This window comes from Poecile atricapillus, chromosome W, assembly GCF_030490865.1.
Source record: "Poecile atricapillus isolate bPoeAtr1 chromosome W, bPoeAtr1.hap1, whole genome shotgun sequence".
Taxonomy (NCBI): domain Eukaryota; kingdom Metazoa; phylum Chordata; class Aves; order Passeriformes; family Paridae; genus Poecile; species Poecile atricapillus.
Window position 1 is genome coordinate 19,669,446 of NC_081288.1, and position 23,019 is coordinate 19,692,464.

General features: G+C 42.3%; 1 protein-coding gene across 1 annotated transcript; it reads left to right on the forward strand.

The window, feature by feature from the left end:
- The first annotated feature begins 92 nt into the window (after positions 1–92).
- On the forward strand, positions 93–22,359 carry LOC131592041 (protein FAM180A-like). Its single transcript, XM_058863285.1, has 3 exons — positions 93–265; positions 21,359–21,459; positions 21,752–22,359. Exons 1-3 carry the CDS (start codon positions 190–192, stop codon positions 22,091–22,093), a joined length of 519 nt encoding a protein of 172 aa, XP_058719268.1. The 5' UTR covers positions 93–189; the 3' UTR covers positions 22,094–22,359.
- The last annotated feature ends 660 nt before the right edge of the window (positions 22,360–23,019 follow it).

A 23,019-nucleotide genomic window follows, 5' to 3' on the forward strand; every position in this document is an offset into this window, starting at 1 on the left:
TGATCCCGAGGAGACTTGGTTTGGGAGAGGAGCTGCTCGCTGACTTCAGCTCTACTCAGAAGAGCAGACAGGTTCTTCTGCAAAGGGGGAGGGGGAGAGGAAAAGCCATTATTTATTCCTGAAAAGAAAGGAGCTTGGAAAATAAAAAAAGCTACTGTACAGCTAGACATACGTATTTTAGAGAGAAGGATGCTTTGGAAGACTTTGGTGCTGCTGCTGTTCTATTACAGTGCTCATGCCACTCTAGCCCACAGATGGAGCAGAGGTAAGATTTCAACCTGAAAAACTATTTAAGAGAAAAATTTGAGTTGTAGATTTGTTATGAAATTATGTTGCATTAAACATGTGTGTGTGTGTATATATATATGTATACACACACATATATATGTGTATATATATATACAATTATAATTTTTTTCCCTCCCAACTCTGGAATTTTTTTCTGCGTTAAACCGGTCAGGTAAAAAATACATAGATAAATAAAAAATACACATGAATAAGTGCAAAAAGGTAAAATTATATATGTATTCTATTATAATAAAAATATATAAAATAGCCCGAGAACCAGAATTATATTTTTGCATTTTTTCCCCTCTTAATTCTAATTTTTCTCCTGCATTAACAAAAAAATATAGCTTATGAAACCTTAAAGTGAAAGCCTGTGCAGTCACAGAAGGCATAATCTACTCTAGCAGGAAGATACCTGGCAAGAGTAAAGCAAAGAATGTCTAGATTGTTCAAGGTGCCTGGGAATGCTGCTGTCCTACCCTGGCAGAGGAGCACAGAGAGCACAGAGAAAGTGGCCTGGTGTGTTACCAGGCTTCAGCTGCCAATGTGACAGTACACGGTTGTGAATCAGTTGTCATTTTTTTAAGTGTGACAGCAGCATATGGAATGTTTGGGGATATTGGATTGCATAGGAGATGCTTGCTTCAAAGCTAGTGATGATGTCCTTTCCCTTTTTTGGTTTTATTCTCTCCTCTGGTATTTGGCACTGGTTCAGTAGCTGCTGGAAGTGGAGCAAGGAAACACCTCCCAAAAGATCTCTTTGGTTCTGATATTGAGATTCAGAGGCATTTAAAGGAACCAGAGTCTGCTGAAAGAAATAGAGCATTCAAATGCCTCCCTTCCTACTCCACTCTTCTGTGTCTTTCTCATCTCATAGCTGCTACCATTCCAGTCTGTCATTTGGGTTTGCTTTTGATTTTGTAGGAGAGGGAATGGTTGAGGGAATTAAAGAGGGGCTACACAATCTGGCTCAGGCTATATGAATGCTTAATTTTTCCTTACAATGCTTAATTATTCCTTTCAAAAACCCCTGTTAGTGAGAGCTCACTGGCAGGGCATTGACCTGGGACTCACCATAGCAGGTTCTTTCCACAACTTCTTCATTGGGCTCTTGGCTGATATTGCCTGAGTCATTGTACCTGCACGTACCTTACTTTTCTCTTCTGGTGTAAGACTGGAAATAGCACCAATATTTGTCATAAGATCCTGTAATTCTGTAGGTAAGAATTTGTTCTTCCAGGGGTGGCACAAAAATGTGAGACGATCAGAACTAGATCTCTATATATTAATAAAAAAAGCACAGCCCCACCCTTTGGAAGAATGATGTCACCTTGCCTAAGAAATAAAAACAAAAAATTAAAAAAAAGGGAATTCAATTTCATGTAATAATCACTATGCAATTTAAGGATGTCCTTCACTTTTGCTAACACACTGATTTTAATTAAACAACATCAACAGCCCTAAAAGGAATTCATGCAACTATTAAAGTTCAATTTTAATCACCATGAATATTTAAAGAAAATCATCAGAACTCTATTGTGCCTTTTGGGAAAGCAGATTTTTTTTTTAAGCTGGAAGCTCTAGCACTTATTTTTGGAGACTTCAGAGGGAAGAGAAGATTCATTCCCTGTCGTGATAAGGAGTTCAGTTGTCACAAATTGTGTGTACAGATATTTTCTGAGGAGGAGACCAGATTTCTTTTCCACATCTACTGGGACTGTTCTGCTCTAAAGATGTTTTAGAGGCACGACTCCTTCAGCAATAATTACTTCAGTGGACCTCCACTCCCTTGAACTGTGTGTCAACCCAACCAAATCTGCAATATTTAGAAAGGGTCCAAGCACTGTCTTAATTTTTGAATTGCTTAGAAACTAAGATAAAATTTGAGTACTGAGAAATGACACATTCTTCTGCATACTCAGAGCTCTTCCCTCCCTCCACAAATGACAACCGAGTCTTGTTTAGGTTAAACTTCAGTCATTTAAGTCTTATCCAAGCCCTGATTTGAGTTTTGCAATGAAAAGGCAAAGACAGATCAGCATCTGGTCTGACGGAAATGAAAGACAGATCTGTGTATCAGCTCCATGTTGTCTTGTCATCCAGATTGTTTACAAAACAGTAGGGCAAAGGTCTTGCTTTAATTGCCAGCAGTTGTTGTTTGCAGTAGAAATGAGCAGTCAATATTGTATACAACAATGCCTGGCTTTGACCGTTTCTCCACTGGGAAGCACTGGGGCAGCCTGGGATCCCCAACCCTTGTAACCAATCGTCCAAGCTTTGGCTCAAGAAAAATTCAGACATGAGAAAAAGATGAGCACACTCATACTGACTGGTGGCTGGAAACTCCTGACTGCTCCCTCCCTTTTCCCTTTGCTTGGAAGCACTAATGAGTGGGGAGAAAAGAAAACAAAAAGCAATTCTGGCAGGAAAACAGAGGGCTTTATTCATTCTTTTTTACTTTTTAAAGTGCCCCAGCCCATTGCATTAAAAATCTCAGACTCCTCAACCTGCCTTGACTGAGCTGTGGACACAAGTCTAGAAGTCACAGGCAAAACTTAGTGCCTAGGATGGGTGTGTTTAAAATAACAGAGACAAGATCCTGAGTGATGATTAAACAATTTTCTTGTCATCGCCTCAAGTTTCCTCTAGCCTTTTCTAGCTGCATGGAAGTATCCTCTCAGATTTTGTGAAGCTCCCATCTAGGGGAAAAAAAGGTAACAAAAAAAGGCAATTAGAAGTCTCTACTGACTAAGTATTATTCCCTGTGCAGTGACAGAGGTGAGGTCATACAAATTCTTCAAGTTCCAAATAAGAATTTCAGATCTTAAGAGATATTACTTCTGAAAAAACCAAGGAACAAACCCTGGGTTCTAACAACACAAATAAGAAAAAAACCCTTCCATACAGCTATGGCAACCAGTGTCCCTGCTTGCCATCAAACTTTGAGAAGTACCAATCCACTGGAGAGCAGAAGCCAGCCTTGTGAGCATTACAAGAGCTGTCTGCTCCTGGAGGAGAAACCCTAAGGCAATCCTTATTAGCACATCTCAGCTGGCTGGAGTTTATTTGCTGTAAAGTCTGCCCAATTCTAATAAATGGGACACACAAACAGTAGTGTCCTTGGTGTGTGTTTACTCAGGGAGGGAAGATGCAGATTTCTTATGGTTGTGGCTTTTGGGCAGTGCAGAAGCAGCTGCAAGGGTGAGTTTACCCCTCAGTGGAGACTGGAAAAGGAGATGTTAAAAGACACAAAATAAGAAGGTAGAATGTTTTTCACCCATCAGTGTCAAAAGGATATATAAGCACCACAGAGGTTTCATGCTTTTGGGGAGTTTTTGTGCTCTTCCTTCTGGACCTCAAAAGCAGCATTACCATTCCATCCAGATCTGTCTGGTCCATGTGCATTGTTTTCTACCCAATCTCTAGTGGCTGGTGAAAGTCAAATGGCTGTGTGAGACCACCAGGGGAATAGTCTGCTCTCCTCAAAGCTTTTCTGCAGAAGGAATTGCTTGAAAGAAAAGAAGGTCCATCCTCCTTGATTTCCCCACAACTTTGCAAACTCTTAGTATCTGATCTAGTGTGGTGAGAGTTCACTGTGGGTTTGATGGAGCAGCTGCTGCCTGAGCAACTTTTGCCTGCTACTTCTGTTTGTGGACTTAATTGGAGAAGGCTGGCAGCTCTCCAGTGCCAGGAGAGGGAAGACTGTAAAAGAGAAAGAGATTGGCTGTTGCTAGAAAGCCAGCCAGTACCTTTGTAAGGAAGCACTGTGAAATATATTCTAATCTCTGCAGTCGTTTGTCTGCTGGTGATCTCTGTTGTGTGCGCAAAGATTGAGTGCCTCAGAAATTGGAGCATGCCCTTTATCCCCACTCCTTTTCATCTTCCTTCCCTCTCTTCCCTGCTACATCTCATATTGCATCCCTACAGCCAGGCACTCCCTGCTTGAGCAGCTTTGGGATTCCACCACCAAGAGTAACTCTTGTGGGACATTTTTGGCTTGGAGAATGAGAGCAAAGGGAATGTGGCCTGAACACAGCCTGTAAGTGCAACACAAATGGTCAAACATATTTATGTACCCAGTGGTCCTTCAGTAAAACAGGTCATGGTCTGCTTTTTTTGATATGTGACAAGGTTTCCAGAGGTCTGGTCCAAGAGTAAAAAGAAGTTACATTAGCTGGACCAGCTATACCAGAAATGTTTAAATTGTAACATCTATCCAACTTCCTTTAATTTCTATAAAGTTATTGTTATCCAGTTCTTAAAATGTGCAGTGCAAATGAAAGATATGAAATGCTGTGGAACAGCGCCAACTCTGTCTAAGCCTGGCTGTGTAAAGGATGTTACTTCTTATGAGGAAAAGGCAGTATTTCCCTTTTCTCTGGCTCTCATGTGATCACTTGGAAAATGCCTCAACTTCCCTGCTTGTTGGGCCCATCCCAACAACCTCACTGGAGCTGCAGAAGGCGTGACTGATCTGCTGCAGGGGTTTGTCCCACCTAGCCAGAGTCTGTTCCATGGCCCTGCCCAGTTCCTGGGAATGTGTCTTTGTGGGCTGGAGCCCCCTGATGCAATTTATTTCTGCACCAAATATTGCAACTCTGTCTGTAAGGGGATGAAGGCATCTCCTAAAGAGGGTCTGGAAAGGGATTAGTTATAAGTAATGACCAAGCTGCTGGTGTTGCAAAGGTAGCTGGAATATCACAGTCTCTGTATGGATTTTAACCATGGCAGGATAAATATCCAGTAAGGTAGGGCTGTGACTGCAACCAAAATCCATTCTATCATGTCCTGATTCCCCAAATGCTCTTTTAAGGGCCAGTCTTAATTAACTTAACCTGCATGGAGGATGGTCCCTGAATCAAAAATCATGGTGTATACCTGAATCTGGAAGACATGCAAAAGATGCTTAAAAAAAAATAAATCAAAGTTTCTAATCTCTTCTAGGGCAAAGATGCTAAACTCTGATGAGATCAGAGGGAAGATAGATTACAGAAGTTTTCACATTTTAGTTTAGATCACAAATGGATTTTATACTCTTTAACAGCAGTCATGCTGTTAGGAAGGAAGGATCTAAGTGATTCTGAGACTTTATTCACCACAGGAAGCAGCCAAAAAATGGCCAAAGCTTACTGCTCACACAATAAAAGTAAAAAAGAGAGTGGAACTAGACAATGTTGAGGAAACCTGAGTAAACAACAAGAGGAAGACACATGAAGTAAAGCTGTTTTCTCTTTGATATGTCTTATTGAGATCTATTTACTGAAAGTGGCACCTGTAGAATCTTCCAGGTGATGCCAGTTCCATCCCAGTACTGAGGACTGGCAAGCCAGTTAGACAATTGCTGCCACTTTGGTAATCTTTTTGAGAATTCCTGCATGCTGTAGTGGCACATCTATTTGCCCCAGTTCCAGGAATGGAGCTGTCCTGGGATCTGGATGAGTTCGCACAAAGGTCCTCCTGCCCCAGCCAAAGCTCATCTGGGAAGCACCTCCTGCCCTTGAAGCCCCTCTTTCCACTTTCAGCTGGAAACAGCTCTCTTCACCTCACCTCCAACAACCATCTCACTGCTCTTAGTGCCTGTTGATCAGCCATATGTTTCCCATAGGTGAGGCAGCTCTGTGATGAATGAAATAACTCATGCAAAGACTGTAAAACACTGGGAGTCATGGTTTCCTTATACTCAACTGCTGGGCCCAGACACCTCAATGAAACCTGGCATCATGCAAACACGCAGAATAAAAAATAAATTGTCCTTCTCTAGAGAACTTTCAGTGTAATTAAGGAAGGGAATATTAGCATCCTTTTTTTTGTTGTGAGGCACAGTCATTAAATCCCTTGCCCAAGATCTCTTCAGGATGGCCGTGTGTGTGTTTAGTCCTGTGTATTGTTAATAGCTGTTATTATCATTTTTTATTTTTTTTTTAATTCTGTTTCTGAAGCATAAAGTGTTTTTCTTGTTTTCCTGGGGTAGATCATGCCAGATTCAGCAGGAGTGTAATGACTTCTCACGCAGAAAGGAATCCTGTCAGAAGCCCTGAATAGCACAGTCTAATTGAAAGGGAAGTCAGCAGACCTTAATGAACATCATCAGGCTGCAGAGGCTCTGATTATTCGGATGTTGAGAGGCAAGATGTAAATTGCTGAGGTGAAGAACTGAGTGGGGCAGGAATTAACTTTGCATGCAGTGCCTGTGCTTGGGTCCAAGGCAGGGCAGGACCCACAGGGCACGTCCAGGGTGCTGGAGGAGAAACTGGTGATGGTTCACAGGCACAGCCAGGGCTCTGTGAATCTCCCTGCACCCCAGTGGTTCAGCTGAGGGGAGCTGAGTCCATCCAAGATGCAGAGAAGCCATCTGGGTACATGGACCTGGCTGCAGCAAAACTGGGAGCTGTGTGTCTTGGTTTGAAGGGGACAAACCCAGCCCTTGATTTAACTTTAAAAGCACTTCAATGTGCAAACCAGCATGACAAAAATCAACAGCAGTTTTTCTGCTCTCAGGAGTGAGGCCACAATTCATTATATGGAATTCTGTTTCCTTGACTCTCCAGCCCAAATCAGTTATTTTTTTATTTAAAGGAGTTTTCAACAAAAGGGCACTGGCATGGGTGAAGGTAATGCAGGTCAGCTGTACAGAGAGCTGATAGTGGGAAGCAAAGGGGGAAATGTATCAAAGCATCATTAAAAGGGGAAAAAAAAAACCAAACAGCAACTTGTAAATAAGCTGCAAACGACACTTGTTATTTAACACAAACATAAAACCCCAAGGGGACTGTCATCTATGGGGTTTTCTCTCTAACTACAGAGAAGGAAAGAAAGTCAAGGCGGGGATCCTGTATGTCTCTATTGTGACCATCTCTCATTGCACCCAAACCCTGTTTAATTTGGGAGCTGCTATGGCAGCGTTATGGTATATCCCCATATATATATATGGTATATCCTCTTTATGGTGTATATATATATATATATAGTGTGTGTGTGTGTTTGTATATATATATATATACAAACACATATACTATATATATGGTAGATACTTTCTCATTCAGAGCCATTAAAGCAGTCCAAATCTGCACCAGGAGCTGGGGTGTTCCCATGCCTGCTCAGTGACTCCCTTTACCCTCCCTGAGATGCTCCAGGTGCAGCAATGACCCGTCTCCGCTTCTCTCGCTATCACAGCGCTTGTTACAGCACAGGAACAGCTCAGTGTCGGGCTGCAGGCTGAGAATGTGAGCAGAGAAGCAAAGTTAAATAAGCTCTACTACTCCCAGTTTCCACAAACATTCCTTTCCTCTGGTGAAAGCACATGTGAGGCCTTTCCTGGCCCGGTTTGCTGGTTAGGTTTGGCAGCCCCCTGGTTCCCCTGAGAGCAGCCTGCATACCACTCGTCCTCTGGAAATTCCTCCCTAGCCACAGGGAAACAGGTCACCAGCCAGAAGCCAGGCTCCAAACCACTGAGCCTCCCTCTCCTCAGGAGGAGCCAGGTGGGTAGCTGAAAAAAAGATGCTGAGAAAGGGAAAAAGAAGTTGTTCAGTGCTCAGAAGTTATTTGGGAGGCAGTGGGACAGTGGGAGGACAATGCTGTGCTTCAGTCTCATGTTGGCAACCCAAACTCACAAGGTCTTCTGCCTGGCCCTCTCACACCCTGGCAGGGCACAGGGGAAGCAGGACACTTCAGATAGGTTCTACCTAATTGCAAAGAGAGTAAACTGCACTGGACTGGGTGTGGATATCTGCTGCAAGCCAGAACATCAGGATGTAATTGTCTCCACCACCTTTATGGCAGGTGGTGGTGTGCCATAAAAGGACTTGATGCTTCTGATCTCTGTCTTGGGCAGAGTAGAGACTTTATAACCTGGCAGTGATGATTTGAGCCACAGAGAGGGAGACAGAGGCAAAGGATAGGTATGCTGAGAAAGAACATGGAAAAAGCTGGAGGTAAAAATGAAAATGGTATGAAGGAGAAGAAAAATGAAGGTAAAAGAAAGGTGTAGGTAGAAAAAATGGATAAATATGGATGGGAAACATTAAACTGCACCACACCAGTATTAGAGTAGCATTGTCTCCCTTGTCAGCACAGGATGCATCCCCATCTGAACCCACACTTCAGCAGATGCCCGTCTGTCACAGCTGGTCTTCATCTTACTCATCTGCCTCTCAGGCTCTTGGAAGGGTTGCTTTTCTTTGGAGCTGGCTCTGCCTTTCTCTCGTGTAAGCAGGACTCAAGTTTATTTCCAGTCCCCAACAGCCTCTCATCCTACCGAGATATTGAGAGCTTCTAGTCTGGGAAATTGACCTCTAGTCACAGTATAAAAATTAAAGTCACTGCTACTGAATCAGTGTCAGGATTTCTTCACTTTTTAAAACCCCTCCCTTTATGCAAGAAGATTCTTGCCACTGCCCAAGAAACAGCCTGTTTTATTCCATAGAAGCTGCAGGAATCTTGCAGTTTTACAGGACTATGGAGCGACAGCATTTCCCATTAACATCAGTCATAAGAAACAGCACCACAACTGCACAAGTCTGTATCTCCCTATTAGCCCCTGGAGGAATGGATCAAGTTTTGAAAGCCCTCATTTTCCTCCCTGGTTTGCATAATGCTTACAGCCATGACATTACTTTTTTGTTTATGCTTGGCTCTGAAGAAACACAAAGTGTTTATTGAATTTATTTATTAAGCACAGATTTTATGTCTCAGGGAACTGTTCTTAAGCCCCCTTTTAAAATAAAAAAACATTTAAAACATGTTTCATTTTTATTTACTGTAATTATTCATGGCTTGGCACTGAATTAACTCCATTTCCAGTTAAACACTACTTGTGGACCTCCTAATATAGTACAGCATGTGTTGAGTGAAACCATCCACTTCTCATAGCTGCAGCAACTTCTGTTTTCCTGGATTACCATGCCAATTTGGCAGAAAGTTTTGGAATAGTCTAATGATAAAAATGTATACACTACTTGTTCTGTTGCTTTCTATTGCCAGGTTTTTTAATAAATAGAACTCAAAAGGGGCTGTCCTACCTTGACTTGTACTTAGCAAACATAAAGCCCGATTAGGTCCTCACAAAGAAATGAGGATAGGAAAAGTGCCCAAAGATTTGTCCGCACTGGGCTTCCAATAGCAGGAATCAGATATAATCAGCAAAAATCAGATCTGCCAGCCCCAGTTTGGCCCAAGTGGCAGGGGACACTGTGTGTCTGCCCTGTTGGGCTCTCCAGCAGAAGGAGGATGATGATGTGGCCCTGGTGCACACAGGACATCCGGGAAAAAACAGGGTGAAATGAATGGGCAGCACAGCATCCGATCTCTCCCTAAAACCATCCTCCTGCTCTGAGGGAAGACAGCAGCCACTTGGCTGAGGCCTGGGCACTGCTGCATTTCAGGGCTGGAGGGAATCCTGCAGGAGGGCAGAGAGCAGGATGGAGATGTTTAGCAGAGGGACTGAGAGATGGGGCAGTCACACAGACCGGGGAGTAATGTTGCCATGGCGCTGCATTTTCCATGTTCACAGCAGGGAAGTGCTGTGGGCTTCAGCTCATGAAGTCTGGTTTTGAAGAATCTGCCTGGTGAATACCTAAGATACTGTAACAAATTGTATTTCCCTAGAAAGATGCTCCTTTTCAAGCCAGAAGCTGTATTTTTGGGAGCAGGCTGCTGGACACTTGCTGGAAATTTCTGGATACCCTTCAAACCCTGAATGACTAACTGCATGTGCCATAGCCCAGCAATCCATCATGCACCCAGCTCTGTCAGCCCCACTCCCTGTGCGTGCTGCTCACAGCCAGTGTGGTCCAGCCAAAGTGAATGCTAGAGCTGAAAAACATGTGCACTTAGATCCTCCAGAGGAGCATAGAGGGACTCCGGACTAAAATACCACCATCAAGACAAAGAGCTCAGTTTCTACTTGCACAAGTTTAGCAGTGTAACTAAATTATCACGTCTTAAATACTCCCTTTCTATTTTCATGATCAAAGATGGACATGTGTGTCATGCCCAGCTGGCTTTTTACACCCATCTGTGATGCTACCCCAGGAGCTTTTCCCTCCTGGTTGAATTCATGCTACCCACCACGATGCGAGCTGTCAGAGAAGCAGATATATCATCCCTGATTCCTCTGCACGTAAATGCTGCTGAACCTGAGGCTGGAGCTCATCTCCCCCTGGATGTCTTCCTGCTGAGGTGGAAAAGAGTGCCAGTCCTTCTCATTGCAATTCCAGCTGGGAGCAACTGCTGGAGCACACTGTGGTTCACTGAGCTGTTTTCAAAGCCCAATGCATTTCCCTATGGGTGCTTTTGCTGACAAATTAACACATGTATTATTTAGACAAAATTAATAAATCACCTTCTGAGTGCTCCTTTCACAACAAACCAGCATGCTCGTGGCAGCCTGTCTCTGTAACCCTACATGATGGGTAACAGCTACTAATCCAAGGAGCTCAGCCATGACAACCTAGCTCTCAGTCTCCCTCACCCATCCTTAATCCTTGGCACTCAGAGGTCAAAGCAGAACTTAAAGATTACTGGGGCTAGCATTTGGAGTTATAAATAAGGAGACAAGTAGTCCCTGCCTTATTTTGTGTCCATACTAAATGTCAATCTCCCCCTACAAATGACTACTGTGTTCCAGTATCTCAGACAATGATAAAAAACAACCTAACAAAAGGAAATGATATGAAGATGATGGGTATCAGTCACATATTCATAACCAGGTGGTGTCTATAAGCTTACCTGGGAGATCATCATCCCTAGCAAGCTGAGGAAGATCTGTCATGCAGATATATCATATGCTGAAATCCAGCTTTGGCAAGGAGTGATTCTCTAGACCAAAGCAACAGACAGCAGACTGACCAGAAGATTTTTCTCTAGCAGGATGTAACCCACATGCCAGCAAAGGCTTTTCTAAATAAGCTCATTTCATTATGCAAGATTCAGAGCCTCTGAACTAGTAAGGGGAAAGCCCAAATGTAAGAAACAACAGGATGAGATTTACAATGAGTATCACAGCTTCTTAAAGTGCTTCTCCACAGTAATAATGCCTTCACACACAGAGGAGTTAAACCAAAGAACTGACTCACAGCTGGTTTCAGTCAGCAGCATGCTAGAGGGTTTCATTGGAAATCAGGCCTTCCTCCCTTTCTCTAAATTTATTCATCCCAAATTTAGAAGATGAGGTCATTTTTTCCTTAAACATTTATTTACAATATTTTCCCATGAGCCAAAATCTATTTTACAAGCTAAGCTGAAATGGCCTCTAGAAGAGGGTGTACATTAAGGAAGAAAGCACTGAATTCAAAGGGATAAATTGGCAGGGTCCTCTTGGGCTGGAAGTTCACTGGGAGATGACACCTGTAGGGGTGCAGCAGTGAAAGAGGTTGAGAAAGGTTTTGAATTTCCATCAACTTCAGGCACAGCTGTCAGCATTTTGTGCCTTTCAGGTCTCTCTTCTCAGGAAACAGGGTTTTTGTGTTGTTCTGTTGGTTGTAAGATTTCTGTAACCCTGACTCTACCTTTCTTGTCTCCTTTGTGATCTCGAGCATGTGTTTCACAGCACAGGGCTCTCTGTGACCTAGCTGCCAGCAGAGCAGCATCACAGGGCTGGTGGTGCCAGCTCAGGTCATCTGAGGATCTCACCCACAGTGTTCAGCAGCCTTTAACAATTTGCAACATTCCAAGTTTTGGCAAGTCTTTCTGTATTTAACAGTGAATCCAGCTGAATGTCAGTCTCAGCTTTATTTCAGCAGATCTTGAAACCTGAAAGATCTAAAAATAGATTTTAGGAGAGTTTGGAATAACAATGAAGACTGGAAAAATGTCAGTTTAGTAAAATGGAAATCCCATTTGTGTGTTTGTGAAATGGGGGATGCAGCTATAAACCCAACCCATTTGACATTCATCCTCTACATTTCTGTGCTAAGTTTATGGCAATATCACAAAGAGTGCCGTGGCCCAACATCGCATCTGCACACACTGAAATCCACTGATCAGATTTAGTGGAGGATTATATTTGAGTTTCACTAGTATTTTAATATTGTTTCTACAGAGATGCAGACATTAATACACCAGGACATGCACACAGGTGTGTACTTGACAGAATGGATGTCTTCCTGTGCTGATCCTCACTCACCCCTCCAGGAGAAACATGTTTGCCCTGACTCCCAACCAGGGGTACAGCCCAGCTTTCCATCCTTCATGGGCTGCTCATGTAGCAAAGCAGCTGTACCAGTCCAGTTCAGAGACAAACCCAAATCCATCTTCACATTTTGAGTCTCTTTCTCAGACTTATCTTTATTGACACTACTAGAAATCATACAATGATTTAAAAAGTCATTGCCTCCAAAAATAACACATTTCTTTACAAAAAGGACCCAGTGTCCCCATTCTTTTTGTTTACTGGGCAAGGCTGATTTGTGCTCCTTCTCATCCAGCACATATTCATGTCATTAAGAAAACCCCAGCAGGTGCACTGACATTTGGAGCTCAATGAACAGCTGGAAAGGCAGCTGGGGTTTCCTTGCTTTTGAAGAGCAAGTGAAATCCCAGAGCAGAGGAAGCAGAAAATTGGTATTTATGTATTCACTTCCTAACAATTTCTTTCAATTTGGATGGGGATCTGAAAGAAAAGGGAAGACATTTCTGGTTGTTTCTAATTGGAGTGAGAAGAAATGGTCAATCTAATGTTTATTCCTCCTCAGTTCTGAGCTGTGATATTCACATTCAGTGAGGATGAAGCGTACCTTGTTGCTTCATGTGTGTGAGCAGTTCATACACAAATAAAATAATAAGAGTTGGCAATCAGATCAGAGAATGCTCCTAGACCCACTGTCAGACACTTGAATTTATTTGCTAGTTGAAAGCATTCACAGATGGCTTAAGTGAATAATTTCAGGGTCCCTGGCATTTCTGAGCTGCCATGTGATCATTAAATAAAATTTCATATTACTCTGTGCTAGGTCTATGGTTCAAACTGGACTTTTGACTCTTTTCTCTTCATCCAGCCTGGGAAAAAATTTTAATATTCTTTCTTCCAGTTGAATTTCCTCTGTTAAAAGCTCAGTGGGGTGTAAGTATAGAAGAGGAAGAAGTGTTTGGCAGCTAATGGTCCTGCAGCCAACCCTCACCTCTAGCAGGAGCAATGACTACCCTTGTTGAGGTGGCCAGCAACAACAACAAAAAAAATAAAAATAAAAAAAGAGGATCTTGTCCATCTGGTGGTTAGATCAAGGGTGTGAAGGTATGAGGAAGGGCTTCTGCTTTTCCTCCCAGGGCTGATTTCCATCCTTGGGTCATCTGAGGACTCGAGTTGTCACCAGATGCTAGAAGAGCAGTTAGAGCACAACTGCACTGGGAGTTTCTCACACGTAGAAATGCTGCCAGCGTAGCAAATGCGTTGTGAAGTGAGACAGCTAAAAACTACCATGGGTTTTTTTGTTTGTTTGTTTGGTTTTTTTTGTTGTTGTTGTTTGCTTTTCCCCATCATTCACGACCAGGCAGATTACTGGCTGAGCTCTGTGCGTGGCAAAAGGGTGTCAGTGTGTGCACAGAGGGAAGGATGGAGTGTGGGGCAGGAGCTGCCCTTTGCAGCCACAGCTCGGTCAGGTCAGACTCAGCAAGACCCTGGCCAGGCAGTCACCTCTGCCTGCCAAGGCACAAAGGAAACCCAGCCACTCTCAGCTACCGAGTCTGGGCCTTTTCTCGGTGCCCAGGGACTCAGCGTGGAGGAAATACATACCTGGCTCGGGCCTGCCCCTTTGGGCTCTGCGATATTGATACAAAAAGGGCAGAGAGCTGGTGAGAGCGATTTGGTGTTGAAGGGCTTTCCCTCCAGAGCATCAATAGCACTGTGTAGGAAGCTCTTGGAGTAGTTCTGTCCTTTCCTGTGAAGCAGAGCTGTGGTTTCCTTTCCTCTCTCTCCACTGCTCAACAGCAGAGGCAGCTGCTTCATTCTGCTCCCCGGGTGCTTCCCTGTTGCCGGAGATTTCAGCTGAGCCCCTTGGGATACTCCCTCATGGAAAGTTTCCCTTATCTCAGTTCTGTTTCAGGAATGATGCTCCAAAGGCTCGTTAGCTTCTTGTTTCTTGTGTTTATTAATATATAATCAAAAGGCTTGGCAGGTCTTCCCCAGACTTCCTGCTCAAGTTCAACCCACCATCACCTGGCTCAAGTTGGCTGGAAAAGCACAAAATGGCCTTGAACTACGCAGCTTTTTTATCTTTATAAAAAATACTATTTTATTTTTATATTTTTTCATAATTTCATTTTTGAAATGAAATTTCATTTCATGAAATGACAATTCATTTCATCATTTCATTTTATATTTAAATAAATTTAATTATTTATATTCTCACCCAATTAACTAGACACGTAAATTATTTTTCTTAATGACTCAATGACCCAACACCTGTGTGCTGCACTGCAGCATTCTCTATCCAATCACTTACTACTACCCAAAAACCTCTAGAAGATGATGAAGAAGGAAGAAGGAAAAGAGACTACACCCTAAACCCTCCATCTTGTCTTCTGTTCTCTAAACTAGCTTAAACTCTAACTTTTTCACCCAGTGACTTAAGAAAACTCTCTAATCTACACACACTTTTAGTTTTTCTATTTAACAGTCGTTTTCATGGTGTTATATGAAATTCAGTGTTCTCTTGGATGTCAGAGCTAGGCATCAGAGACAAGGGCACACTCTGTGCCTCAGACACCAACACTTCCCCACAGCTCAGCACCAAAACAACAATTTTTTTTGCTCTATTTCTTCCTTCCTTCCCTCTCCTGGGAGAAATGGAAGCAGGCTGGATCATCACTGTACCCCTTCACTTGTTCATTTGTAAGAAATTATTTCAAATGTGTTTAATTAGGACTGCTTGGTGCCTTTCCCTTGGATCAGGACCATTGTGAACAGCACAGATTAGGAAGGAGAGGTGGCTCTGCAATGAAGACAGGATTATAAAGTACTGATCTGTTTCCTGACTCTGCCTGAAATTAACTGTGTTACTACAATCATTTATGGCCTGTGAGTTAAACCTGTGGGGCAGGGTTGATATTTCTTTCCTTTATTTCTGCCCCACAGTTTTTGCCATAGTTTATCCCCAGTTTGTGGTAATATAGCAGCAAACCTAAGGATAAGAAGACAATATCTTTCACTTTGCTTCAGTTTGTCTGGGTGCATTTTTTCTCCTCACACCTTCTGCAGCAACTTTACTCCAGCATATTAAAGGCTGACTGGAATGTTTTTTTACGAGCATAAATAATTCTAGGTGGGGACCCCTCCTTATCACACCAAGGGAAAAATAAATAACACAGTATACATTGTTTCAGGCTGGGAACAGGTGAAAATGCTGCATAATGGAAATTCCATATGAGGGAATAAATTCTCAGACCATTTTAGTCAGTGCTAGTGATATCTTTGAAACCATTTCACTTAAGTCATAAATGTAAATATCCTCCACCTCTCACAAACACAGGCTCAGCTGAACCATTTTCTTCTCTACCAATATCAATTTCTGCAAGCATAATGGTTTTTTGGTCTTTCTAACACACCTTTACATTTTTTACTTGTGCCAAGTATCTAGATAGGCTATTGCCGCTCTAGATTTTGTATGGGAACTCCGTTGCACATTAATCTAATCTCACACATCTCAGGCCATTTATGAAGCTCAGAAAATTATGTAGGAATGGGTTCTGTTTTATGCAACTGAGGCACCCTTTCAGAACTTGTTTGTTTCTTAAAAAGGAGATAAATTAGTAAAAACTAACTTACTTTGAAAAAAACTGATTATGTGTTTTACTATGGAATTGAATACAATTTGCTATTAATTTAAAGTGTTTTAAACTGGTTTTTTCCTAGTTACCTGTTGACATCTTTTGTAGGGAGATCTACTCTCTACATCCTTATTGACAAACTTTTCAAGACAAAGCTTTTCTTTTCCTTTAACTATTTTTTTTTTTAATAATTAAAGATGATGCTTTTAGTCCATTCTCACTTTTAGTCAACAGTCAGGAATTAAATTTAGCCTTAAGAGCTACAATAGCATGGATATAAACTGAGGGCAAAAAGAAGCACATTCCCTTGGTAATTGCTTTTAAACATGTGTTAATTCGTGTTGTTTAGTAATTAAAATGTTTTCTCCATTTAGGAGAACACTGTTGTGTTCTCCTAAAGGGCATCGGGATTTAATCCCCCAGTGATGGAGATTTAAATGTATCAAAATTGGAATGTAAAAGTATTTGCACTGCACTTGTTATCATTGAAGCTACTTATGTGAATGACTGCAAATCCAGACACAAGTTTCAGATGCTAAACTGTAGCACTGCAGCATTTTTTCCTTGTCTTTCTAAGATTTTGTGTGTGTTTCCCTTATTTTATAGCCCTTATTCTTCCTTCCAAATCCCCAGGCTGTCAGTTTCTCCTGCACTGGGACAAAGTGTTCAATGATTTCTAATATAGCAGTTTTGATACAGAAAAGCAAAAAAATCAGGGAGTGTAGCCAAAGCTCTGCCCTGGTAACAGCTGCAGGCCCAGGTCAGTACAAGCACCATGCAGATGGTGAAGATGCCTCCTTCTGGGGATGAGCCAAGTACAGGACAAGGAGTAAAATGCATAAAACACATTAATCCTTTAATCATCCTGCCCTTTTTGTGATTTACATTACCACTTTCACTGCCCAACACACCTGTCACAGGTCAATACACACATCAAATCCTTCTTGTTCCTCATCTCCTCCCGTCCTTCATGAAAGGGATATTCCTGATGCAGCGAGATAACTTTTTTCTATGCCTCTGATGACAATCAAAATAATTCCTTCTGAGTCATAACCCAAAATAAACTGTTCATGTCCTAGAGTGCAGGGGAGCTGTACTTGCTTTGAAAAATGGTCTGCACAGGTCCCAAATCATGCTTCATACCTTTTCACAGGGGAAGAAAAGGGCATTGGTGATGCAGAAATAACTGAGAACTCCTGCAGCTATGCTCTGTGCTTATTGAGCAAACACATCACAGGAAACAACTGGGAAATAATGAGCAGATGCATGAACTGGAAAGCCAAACTAAACATCTGTACCCTCACCAATCAAACTGCAGGGAAAACCTGGGAGGAGATCACAAATATTTACCCCACGGCTAATGAAGTGCAGAAAATTCTGGCAGAATCTCTTAAGAGGGATGAAAACATCTTTAAAATGAGGCTATTGTCAGCCTCAAATGTGATGTTATGTTTAAACCATAAAGATGCATCAGCTAAGTAGATAGAAGTAGGTCAATGAGTTGGCAAACATGGCTTTCTTTCTGTTTAAGAGCCTGGGCAGTCTTGAAGGAGGATGGAATTGAGTCAACAGAGCTGTAGGAAACTGGATGGGCTCCTGCAGCAAGCAGAAAATAGTTTTCTGTGCCAGTTTTGATGGGCTCTTTTAACCACCCTTAGTAGGAGATGTGTGGGCTGCCTGCAATCTTCAGGCAGAGGCAGTGGTGCACTCCAGGGCACAGGATGAGGCTGTGCAGGGTCAGGCAGGGAGGTTTGGAGGGGTGGCAGATCTGCTGCTCTCTCTGATCCATCTCCAGCCCTGAGTCCTGAGCAGGCAGTAAGGCAGAACTCCCAAGGCCTCTCTGGAGAAGGGATTTGGAAAAGGATGAGCGTGCACAGATCTATAATAGAAAATGTTTTCAGTAAGGATAATGAAAAGCTTGTTTTTCCTAACTTGCCTGCTCAGATCATAAGCTTTTTGTTACGTGACTGACCAGCCCTTAAGACAGAAGCACCCACACTTACATGGGAGATGTCTTAACACATTTGTAAGAGAAATAAAAACAATAAATCAATAGGAGACTCTCCACTGACTTCAGAGTTCACTGGGCTTTCTCTAGTAGTAATTGGGGATCTCTGCTGCTTAGATATTCATGGCTACTGCCATTGAAATGAATTGGCTGCAACATCAACATAAAGGGATGCACATCACTCTGCATCTCCAGTTGCTTGATAGCTTTATAGAGAAGTCTCTTGAGAAAGAAATTGGTAAAGAGTTCTAAACTCTTCTACTGTTCTTTGATGTCCTCAGACAACTCGTGTCAGAGATGGAATTAAATGCAGGAAGATGTAAAAGTCAGCAAAAAAGTTTCAAGTGGAATTCAAAACCATTAAATGCATAAACTGACTAAAAATCTTTCTATATCTCAGCTTTTTTGCTTAACTGACATGTGTGTTAAGTCAGTACAATGAAAATCAGAGTGCTTGTTCCAAATGTTCATACTGTCTTGAAGGAACTCGTGAATTCATGGAGAGAACCGTGGAGGGAGTGATGGGGGAAGGATTTGAATACTGAGCAGGAAGAAAGATAAAGGGAAGTACTGAATAAAATGTAGATCAGGAAAATCAGATAACTATGACAAACACAAATGAGGTCTGAAATACTTTCTGAGTAGAGTCTCTAAGAACTGTAACAAACTTTAATATGTTTTGGGAACAAGATAATAAGACGAGGGAGTCAGTGCTACAGAGGCTGGCATGCTTCTGATACACATAAATATCCCTTCTCACCACAAAGCAGCCCAAGCCCTTGTCTCTGAATCTCCTAACCTAAGGCATCGTGGGAAGAGCAGGGTGGGAAAACCCTGCTTCTTCTGAGGTGTTGCCTGTGTCTCAGCAAGTGGGCCAGTACTGAATTGATAGATGGAGGATGGCATTCATTTTTGTGTGAGTCCTTTGCTGAGGCTTTTCTGGGTGAGTGGTGATGGGCTGAAGCTGCTGGCTCCCAGCTCAGCTCCATGGTGGGAATCTCTGCTTGGGATGAAGCTTCAAAGCAATCAGTGTGATGACAAGAAGCATGACAGCACTGAAGCAAGATGCCACAGACACATTTTCCATGGCTCAGGGGATATTTAAGTTGTAAACCATCTGCATATGTAGAGGTACTCTGTGCTCTGAGGCTGTTTTCACCAAAAGGGCATCTAAAAACTAAAAGAGATAAAAATGAATAGTCATCATTATGGACTGGATTTCTGCCAGCTCCTAAGTAATTAGAGTTTTAATTGCCCAGTAATAAAAGTTTTAATTACTCAGCAATTAGTGTTTGAAGTTTCAAGTGCTTCACATGCACTCAGTTGCATCCTTGAATTGTCAAGAGCAAAAAATGGAGTAGCTCCAGTGTGCCTCAGCAAAGCTCTGAGCAAGAGAGGGAAACATCAGGGATGGGGCAGCTATGCCTGAAACCCATCCTAACTGCTCTATCTACCTGCAATATATTTATTGCAATTCAACAAAATATTTTACCTATTCCCTAGCTAATTTAAGGCCAAAATACCCTTTGTTGTGTCAGGTATGTGTTGTTTCATACCTAGCATTATCGTGATACATTTTTCATATGATTTATTATCCATAAAGGTCCCGAGGCTCTGGTTTCTCTCTTCTTGCTTTACTAGAACTTAAATATTATTAACAAGCCAAACTATAACAAAGTCAGCGGTTGTCAATGGTGCAGGAAGCAGCAGGGATGCATTTAGGGTACAGAGACTAGAGAAAACTGCGTATTTATGATCTGCTTGGGTAACCCAAAAGAGGTAAATTGTCTGACAAACCATGTAGTCAGAGAGCTGGGACAGCTTTTCCATAAAATAATTACAGCTGCTCCAGCTTTCTTCTTTTTTTCTTTTTTTTTTTTTTTTTTTTTTTTATGTCCAGAGGAGAGAGCTTTAAATGATGTTCAGGTCATTTACAGGCAGCATGCAAAATCCATCAGAAGAACTTTGGCAAAACCAGACAAAATTGATTTAGTGTAAATGTTTTATGGGAAAAAAAATCTGGTAGAGGAAGGGTGGGTTGAAACTTTCCAGAAATTCAAAGTAAGCTTCATGTTCTATTACATGTTACTCATAACTCTAAAAAATCTTACTTTTGACAGGGGAATCATAGTGCCTTTCAAAATGTGGGGATTTGTTTCCTTTTTTCTTAGACTGGTTTCCAAATTTATCTATTGGTAAAGTGAGTTAAAGTTGAGAAGTGAAGTTTATGGGAAACATACCAACAGTCACATAAGCACTGAGTTCAAAAAAACAACTTCCTATTACTGAATATTAGAAAAAAGCCAACAAATTCAAATTATGAAACATCAAAATTTAAATAATACCCAAATTAAACACTAAAGAGAATCTTCCCCTTCTGCTCTGAAAGTAATTTAGATCTTTAAACAGTACATGGATGGTTAGTAACCTGGTTAATAACTCAAAGCATTTAGTAATGCTTCTCTAAGGCAGCATCAGATGTTTTCTATACCCTGGACTGTCCAGGTCATTGATTCCACAAATGCTCCACTTCACTGGGGTGCTGAGTTCAGGGACTGTACATATGTTCCCTCTCTCATTTCCCTGAGACAATGTCTGTAGTGCACTTCACAGTGGGACACAGATACCTGATGGTAGGAGGCTCTGTTTTTTCCAGTTATTACACTGCGAAGTATTAAAGTCACACTAAGCTGGGATTCACCTCACTGGATGTGGCTGTCTTGTCTAAGCTGGTAACAGGCTCAGTGAAGGGACACAGACATCTGGGTGAGTCACTCCTTCCAAGTGTAAATGCCCAGGACAGATGAGCTAATTACCCTCTGGTGGATCTGTCTCTAATAAATAAGGGGAGATCAACATTTAGATAATTGAAACCAGGAGAAATGTAGACTCTCAGAAGCATGACAGTAGAAGAATGGACAGGGAAAAGTAGGTTTTGTTGAGTATCAGTGCTGGTTTCCCCTTTCAGATCCAGGAAAAGGGCCTGTATTTCAGACAAGGTTAATGTGCAATTATCATTATTCTTTTCACCTCTGAGGCTGAAACTCACAGTCCCAGGCTTGGATAACAAAGCAACCTGTGTTAGGCACCCTGTGGACCCAGGACAAAGAGCTGACCTCCATCCTTGGTAGATCAGGGCTAAAGCAGTCCCTGCCACACATTTCATTTATAGTGAAAGGCCATACTGTGCAGTAAGACCTTGCAAGAGGCAGTTCTTTACATGACTCTGCTATTGAAAAGTGCTTCTTCTTGTCAGTGTTTGGCACCTTATAGAACTTCTGTCTTCACATTACTATTTTCCAGCTATGCTTTTCCCATCTGCTCAGCGATTCAAGAGGTCCTCAGCTGCCTTCCTCAACCCAGTGCTACAAAACTCGCTGGAAGATGTGGTCCTGCTTTATGAGGTTCAGTATATGGTGCCAAGATTGGGGGTACTGGCCATACTGGGGCTGTCCATTATCTGGCTTCATGTCACTTTTATTCACCCCATTATTCAGTAAACCTGTGTCTGTGTGATAGTTCACCAGAAGGGTGGGAACACATAGAAAAATTCTGGTCTTCCCCACCTCCAGACAGTGCAACTGTCTCCATTTGACAAAAAGTAAAGACCCAAGGACATGTTGTTAATTCACATGTACTCTGTCTAGAGTCTCCTGGAGAAAATAAATAGCTTTCTGTGTTCTGATTTTATACCAGTTTCTTTTAGCTGAGCTTGACATTGACAAAGGTCAGAGGATCTCCATCAAAGATGAGGAGCTGGCTTCCCTGAGGAAGGCTGCTGAGTTCAACACCATCTGCAACGAGATTATCCCCAAGAGCATCCCAGAGATCCGCAGGCTGAGCAGCAGGCTGTCCTCCTACCCGAGGGTCCTCAAAAAAGAGGACTTTGAAAGGACAGTGCTGACCATGGTCTACACGGCCTACAGAGCTGCTCAGTCCCAGGGGCACCAGAAGGACACTTGGGCTGAATCCTTTGTCCATCTCTACAAAGCCCTGAAGAACGACTTGATGCTCTCCTACAGCAAGCAGCCCTCATAGTGGAAGAGGAGCAGCGCCTCAGCCACCTGCTCTGGTTGAGGAAGGACACACGGTAGCACGCCCACCACTTTATTTTGTAAAGAGTTCAATAGCCTGCTTCCTGAACGATTGTTCGTTTTCTGGCTCCCTCTTGTGGAATCCGCTTTCTAGTGCCATGCTAAACGGTGAAAAACGTCCTCAGTCCTGAGAATTCGATTTTTGTGCTGGCTTGGAGGCACGTTCTGTGCCAGGAAAATAAGGGAGTTACACCCAGGCAGACCCTTGTTTCAGGCAAACCCTTGATTTCATCCTTCGGGTTTCCTAAAAGCAATAAATAAATATACTGTGCTTATGCTCACATGCTGATGTGTAAGTGCTGGAGAGTCCTGCTCTCCTAGCTGGGGACACAAGTTCATGTTTTGGCTGGCCAGTAAGAGAATATTGCGCAGAGGTGAAGGCCCGCTGTAAAAGGAAGATGTTTCATAACCATCAGCCTTCAGAAATTATGCCACATTTTATTCATTCCAAATGTTCTCATAAATAAGCCCTCTCTGATTCGCTTAATTTGGCTGAGCCAGTGTTTAATTGCAATAACGTTTGTAGAAGACAAAGGGCATTGTGAAGACCAGCAGCAAACAATGCCTGTGAACGTATTCCCAGCTTCCTGGAGCTGTCCTCCCAAAAAATCTGCAATGATTCTTTCATTATTTGCACATGACTATGCTTCTGCTGCTTGTTTTTTTGAAAGGATCATGTAGTTGTCCTCCATGGAATCCAAGGCAAGACAAAGGCCCGATTTAATTTAATAATGACACATTTTTTCCTGGTTCTATCACTTGAATGTAGATCATCAAAACCCATGCTTCAGAATCCTTCTGAGGCAAGGGAGGAAGGTGCATTAAAACATACCTGGTGCTGAATTTGGCACTGTGGCTCTTTTTTTAACA

Excerpts from the sequence above, each read along its gene's own strand:
- LOC131592041 (XM_058863285.1), top strand. The coding sequence starts at position 190 with ATGCTTTGGAAGACTTTGGTGCTGCTGCTGTTCTATTACAGTGCTCAT. Across the intron at positions 266-21,358 it reads AGCCCACAGATGGAGCAGAG|CTATGCTTTTCCCATCTGCT; the intron begins GTAAGATTTCAA and ends ACTATTTTCCAG. Across the intron at positions 21,460-21,751 it reads ATGTGGTCCTGCTTTATGAG|TTTCTTTTAGCTGAGCTTGA; the intron begins GTTCAGTATATG and ends ATTTTATACCAG.